At 42.3% G+C, this 7,040-nt stretch overlaps 1 protein-coding gene across 1 annotated transcript; it reads right to left on the minus strand.

Moving 5' to 3' along the window:
* Positions 1–5,331: 5,331 nt before the first annotated feature.
* On the minus strand, positions 5,332–6,641 carry hoatz (HOATZ cilia and flagella associated protein). Its single transcript, XM_024271904.2, has one exon. It carries the CDS (start codon positions 6,031–6,033, stop codon positions 5,614–5,616), a length of 420 nt encoding a protein of 139 aa, XP_024127672.1. The 5' UTR covers positions 6,034–6,641; the 3' UTR covers positions 5,332–5,613.
* Between the last annotated feature and the right edge of the window lie 399 nt (positions 6,642–7,040).

Genomic DNA, 7,040 nt, shown 5'->3' on the forward strand with positions numbered 1-7,040 from the left:
GGAAGCTGAATTTGGGTATTCCTAACCTTCATCCTAGCCGTAATCTGTTCCGGAGTTTTTCTAGGGGAAGAGCGTAACCTTCGTTCGAACTTCGATGCAGGAATTCTGGGTAACGATGCTCTGGCGCCATGTTTATTTCTGCAACCAGTTCCTCTTGGAAATAGGAGCACCGTACAAACAGTAAATCCACTGAATGATGTCCTCTTAAACAGGAGCATTAAGTCATGATTCATAAGCAGTTCTACATTCGATCAGAAGAGGATCAAACTCCAGGACTGATAGTTCTGCTCATGTTGAAGATTCCTGCAGATGAAACAAACTCTGACTCCGTCTGAACTTCAGATCAGCTTTTTCATGATCCATCTCACAGCAGAGTCTATCCCTGTCATTCAGGGGTTTCAGTCTTAAGTCTGATGATAAGGTGACGTCAAAAGACTTCAATAGACTCATCATTGATCACTTTAACACCTAAAGTTCTTACTAAGCAGCTGGACTCCAGCTTTCTTCTCCGATCTGTAAAATATGTGGTCATTTGGGATGAATGAGAACCAGAACAACGTGTTCAGAACCTGAAAAGGTTTGCTTTAAAGAACCAGAGAATGTTCTGGGAGTGGCAGGACGTGTTAACCCGCCATGACTTTCCTCTGAACAAAAACAGCTGGACACCCTCCAACAAACCGGCTGCTGTTGCAGCGGGGGGGGGGGGCTTTAGCAGAGCCTGAAGTTAAAGTTTGTGAAGAAGTCCTTTATGGTTTCCTGAGATTGAGAGAAATTCATTTTTGGACCTTTGTCCCGTTTCAGTGATCCAGTATCAATTAGTGAGCCAATAGAAATTACATGTGGAGTGCCCCAAGGCTCCATCCTGGGACCACTTCTATTTAACATCTACATGCTCCCACTGGCCCAGGTTATAAAGAACAACAACATTAGTTACCATAGCTATGCAGATGACACACAGATATATATTAGACTGACACCAGGAGACCGAGGCCCTGTACAGGCTCTTGGTAAATGCATTGAGGACATTAATGACTGGATGTGTCACAACTTACTTCAATTAAACAAAAACAAAACTGAGGTTATTGTCTTTGGGGCTAAAGAGAAAGGGTTGGACGTCACTACAGAGCTGTTTCAGCTGGATTTGACTGTGTCATGGATGGTGGTGTAGGACCCAAATGCAGGAGACAAGACATGGTGGCAGAAACTCAAAGATTTACTTAACAAACTCAAACATGACAAAACCAGGAGAAACCAAACCAGTGACAGAGCAGATGACCTGACAATGCAGAACTGAAGACCAGACACTTAGATAGGCTGAGGACAATGAACTAAATGAAGACAGCTGTGGGTGATTTGACCTGAACATAGTGAGACTGACAGGGAAAACAGAACATGACAAAACCAGATCACAGAATCCTGACAGATTGGTTTGTATTTAAATGTTTACATCTTCATTTTTACTTTAAATTCAGTTTTTTTACTCTCTTTACATTTAATGTTAATGATCACTCCATTAATATGTTTAAACTTGTTTTTATGTTTTAAGAAAAGCACTTTGAATTGTCTTTGACATGAAAAAGTTCCACACAGATAAACTTGCTTTGCCACATCATCATTCCTCCACCGCCGTGCTTCCCAGCAGTCGTGGAATGTTTAATACTGCGTGCTAAAGGGCAGTTCAGGTTTCTAACCATCACCTACAGCAGGAGCGAGTGTGTTATGAGTTCATGACGAACTCTCAGCGCAGGTTTAACGGCGTAATGACAGCAGCTCACTGAAAGTGTAATTATCCGGAAACATTTCCATAAAAACGGCGTTTCTCGTCACAGCGTGATCAGCGGCTCTGCAGCACATGAAGGATGACAGCCGCCTCTAAACGAAGAGCGGCGAGTCCTTGAGTTACATCACATGCATATTTGTGCGGCGCTGTGGGCCTAATGGAGCCTGATGATGGCGATGCTTCATCTCAAGGTGTGTTTTCCCGTCAGTCCAAACACGCAGAGACTCTGTGACCTTCTGCTTCATCAACGCCGCCGCTTTGAACAAGACGCCGGCGTTTGAATGCATCAGCGCGCTCTGACTGACACCAGGACGGCCTTGAGGGTCTGAAGCAGAGAGAGGGGGGGTCTATCACTGATTAAAGTGAAAGCATTTGCTCCCCCACTGGTTGATGCTCTTCCTCTCCATTTCTCTGGGATTCCCACAGACCGACGAATTGGATCCTCAACATTTTTTCTTTTACTCTCCTAGAGTTCAGTCATTAAGACGTTTAAACATTTACACCTTGCAGGTTTAACAAATGACTTTAAATGAAGGTAATCAGCCTCCTGAGAGGAAGTGAACGGAACTCACAGCTGAAGAACTGAAGCATCTGAGACGACACAACGGTCATGAAGACGAGGATGCTACGAAGGTTTTTGTAAAGATTATGACACTCCGAATATTCCTTTACAAAATGGTGATTTTAAAAGTTCAGTTTTTGACAAACTGCATGTTGACATGAGTGTGCTGCTTTCATAACAATTGTTAGATCAGCAAACACTAGGGGGCGGTACGAGCTCTTTTGTTGTAGCTGTGGCTGACGTGTGCATGAGCGTCCTTCTATTTTTTCTTCCTAAACCCTTGACCATTAGATGGCAGCACACTGAGCCTTTTTAAGCAACTTGGGATGAACAGAACATTCCTGCTGGTATCATATAAAAACACAGATTCACTACGGGGATTCGTAGCGGCTCCAAAAGAAGTGCAGCAGATCATGCAGGAGCCTCAGCTTCAAAATACTGTGAACAATTATTCCGGTGATAGAGTTGGGATATATAGTGATACATATTGTGATACGTATGTTGTGCGATATGTATCGCAATACATGTCTCATGATTAATGTCTTGTGAGTCTTTAATCGTAAGATGTTACATTACACAATACGTTTATCTCGACAAACATATCGCGATAAAGATATCACGATACTCTAATAGTAAGACATGTATCGCCATATGTGTATATGATATGTTTGTCGTGAGACGTGTATAAAATACACGACGTGTATAAAATACACGTCTCACGACAAACATATCACGATGCACTTCTCGCGATACGTGTATCGTGATACGTGTAATATATGTATGATACACGTATCACGATACATGTCTCGTATTACACGTATTACGATACTCTAATAGTAAGACGTGTATTGCCATACATGTATATGATACGTTTGGTGTATATGATACGAGAAGTGTATCGTGATATGTTTGTCGTGATACACGTCTCACGACAAACATATCACAATACACTTCTTGCGATACGTGTGTTGTAATATATGTATATGATACACGTATCACGAGATGTGTACCATGAGACGTGCATACAATGCACGTCTCATGGTACACATCTCGTATCATATACACGTATGGCGATACACGTCTCATGTTACACGTCTCATGATACATGTCTCATGATACACGCCTCATGATACACGTCTCATGATACACGTCTCATGATACACGTCTCATGATACACGCCTCATGATACACGTCTCATGATACACGTATCACGACAAACCTATCATATACATGTATGGCGATACACGTCTCATGATACATGTCTCACGATACACGTCTCATGACAAACCTATCATATACATGTATGGCGATACACGTCTCACAATACGTTAAGCATGAGACGTGCATACAATGTATGGTGATACATGTCTCCGCTACACGTATCACGATGCGTTTAGCGTGTTACGTGTATATGATACACGTCTCGCCATAGACAGTAAACCCTCTTTAGTCATGTCCAAATATAAAGTTGTTTTTACTCTTGTGACTGTAATTCTTAAAGGTTCAAGATCATGAGAACCTCTTAGTGTCACCTTATTCAGCATCACAATAAATGTGGCCAGTCACCTGGATATCCAGGTAACCAGCAGAAGGTCAAGCTGTAGAACCTCCTCAGAGTTCTGGTTCAGGTGTGCTCAGGTGAGCTGGGCTCCAGAGTCTGGTAGAATGTCACCTGAACCTCATCACCATGAGCCCTCAGCGACAGAGCAGAGAGAAGAGCAGCTGTCGACGGTGACCTGTGACCCCCCCCGAGAGCGCTGCAGGGACACATCCATCCACGTGCACTCTGAGGCTGTGCACGTGCCATATTCAGGGTCACAAATGTCAAAAATGCTTCAACATGAGCTTTTTTATTACTGACTCCTGATGGCGGAGTTCCCGTCACCATGGCAACCTCATCAGCTTCATGCAAACGTGTTTGTTTCTGTTTCATCTCAGACTCATGTATGAATCCTCGGATCTGCTTTAGGAGTCTGCGCAGACGCAGAGCGAGGGTCAGAGGAGGTCAGACTGTAGGCCGCCGCCTCGTACAGTCTGTTTGGGATTTGAATATCTGCACATCTTCACATCCTGTGATGATGCTCCGTCTTCAATATGAAAGTCTCATTTAGATAATAAAGTGAGATGTTGGCAAACCTGCCAGCCTTCCACTTAGCAATAAAGGATCATTTGCATCCTTTACAGTAGGAGTGTCAAACTCAATCGCACAAAATCCAAAACACACCTGAGGTCGCAGGCCGAACAGGATAAACATTTATTGAACACTCTAAAACTACATTTTTAAAACTTTAAAACCGTCACTTTTTAACATAATTATGAACTAGATATATAGCATTAATGCTGGTGTGAAAGCTGTGAGCTGAATTTGGTCTCTGAGGACGCTGAAGCTGATAACTGAAGATGCTGAAATTTATAGCTAAAAACGCTGAAGCTGAAAACCAGCTATAATAGTAAATACCAAATTAGCCTAAAAAAATAACAAAAAGAAACTTCCATGTCAGGAGGCTGTAGCATGTAGCTAAAAGAAATAACCAAACTTCAAAATAGCCTAAAAAACTGAAAAAGCCTAAATTAGCCAAAACAGCTAACATGTAGCTGAAATATTAGCTAAACCCCAAAACAGCCTGAAAAATTTGAGTATTTGCCCAAATAGTCCAAAAAGATAGTAGAATAACAATTTTAAAAACTGTAACTTCTTAACATAACTATTAACATTGCAGGAATATTATTCCAGAATAAATCAACTTAAACCTTAATTAACTTTCAATATTTTACTCTCCATAAAAATATATTTTGTCAAAATTATACAAGTTAGAAATGAGAACAAGATAACATCGGGTCATTAATAACAATAAAATAAAATGATCTGGAGGGCCGGATCCGGCCCCCGGGCCTTGACTTTAACACACATGGTTTACTGGATCCCGTGATGTCATGGAGAACACGTGGAGGCAGCAGAAGCTGTGAAAGAACTTCCTTCATTCTCATATTTGGGTTTTCTTTGTTTAATAAATCAGCATTTGAAACAAAATATCCTCCAGTTTTTGTGGTTTTCCAAGTTTGTTTTGTGTTAAATAAGATTTCTGACATTTGTGACAGATGTTTGAGTAGAGAGAAATAAGAAACATTTCTGACTGATGTTCTCTGAGGTTTGGGATGTTTCAGTGACAGTTTTCTGTTTTTACATCTTCATTTGTTTTGGTTCAGATTCGCAGGATTTTAAATATTGTCGCTGCAGCTTCGTCCATGTTTAAACTTGATGTTTTCTTCTCTACTGAAGCTGTCTGACCAGCTCCTCCTCCTCCTCCTCCTCTTCTCTGGGACTGGACCTTCTCTCCCTCCAGACCTGCACCTCCTTCTGCATCCTCCGCTCCCTCTGCCTCCTCAGCAGATCCAGGATCTGGCTCCTCCGGACGGCCGCCTCCTCGTACCGCCTCCTCTCCTCCTGCCTCCGCCGGACAGCAGCGGCGCTCTGCGGCCTCTCCGCGGCTCCGGGAGCGGCGGCGGGGCCGCTGCGCCGCGGGCGGGACACCGGCAGCCTCTGACGGACGTCGGCCGCCGCCGGGCGGAGCTCCAGCGGCGGCGGGAGGGACGCGGAGCTCCAGAGCCGCCTGGCGTGGGAGGCGTCGGCCGCAGAGGAGCCGGAGAACACGGTGACCTCCTCGTGCTCCTCCAGGGCTCGATGAGACATTTCTCAGAGAAAATAACGTTATGACTGAAGGTTTACTGTCACTATGGAAACACCAGTACGGAAAGCGGGAAAGAACAAAAAGAAAAGCGCTTTCAGACCCTGATGAAGAAAAGAGATTTATGGAGAGAAAATAGTCTCAGAATTTGTGCGTAAATCTAGATTTGTAACTTTTACTAATAACTGTGAGTTTTTGCAATTCTGTATTCACATAAACTTAAAAAACATATAAAATACAAAAAAACCCTACAATTTACACTCGAACGACTTAAAATTACAGCAGCTTGAAACTCACAAATCATTCAAAAGTACACACCAATGACCACACATTTACAAACATCTGTGTAAATGATGTGTTAACTCTAGAGCGCTAACGCTGGATGAGTTTCACCCAAGTCAAAGTATTTACATGATTTTCTATATGTTGCATTTTTCTGAGTCTCATGGGTCCCCAGATAAAGCCTCAAATGCCTCAACAATGGTTGCATTGCCAAGCCTCCAGTATCTTTTTTTTTTTTTTTAGTTTTTTTTCTCAAAATCTAGATTTTTCTGTAACTTTCAAGCATGTTTTCAAGATGTTCCTATGCTTTTATTTTCCATTTTCTTACTTAAACCACAGTTGAAAATAAAAGAAAATCTATCATGTGTTGTCTGGTTTGATCCATTAAAAAAAAAAAAAAAAACTTTTTATTACATCGGGTAAAAATTACTCAGCAAAAGTTATGGTTTAACTTTTTATAGCAAAAATGTTAAAGAGTTAAATGCTGCTGGAATTATGGGTCATCTTCTTCTTCTTCTTTTCCCTTCAGGGTCTCCACAGAGAATCAGTTTCCTCCATCTAAGCCTGTCTTCAGCATCCTCCACTCTAACACCAGCCACCTTCATGTCTTCATTCACTGCATCCATAAACCTCCTCTTTGGTCTTCCTCTAGACCTCTTTCCTGCAGCTCTAGACTCAGCATCCTTCTACCAATATATTCACTGTCTCTCCTCTGAACATGTCCAAACCA

Source organism: Oryzias melastigma, linkage group LG8 (genome assembly GCF_002922805.2).
Source record: "Oryzias melastigma strain HK-1 linkage group LG8, ASM292280v2, whole genome shotgun sequence".
In the NCBI taxonomy this organism is placed as follows: domain Eukaryota; kingdom Metazoa; phylum Chordata; class Actinopteri; order Beloniformes; family Adrianichthyidae; genus Oryzias; species Oryzias melastigma.

What these genes read in the sequence shown, in the direction of transcription:
- hoatz (XM_024271904.2), bottom strand. Translation starts at nt 6,033, where the DNA reads ATGTCTCATCGAGCCCTGGAGGAGCACGAGGAGGTCACCGTGTTCTCC.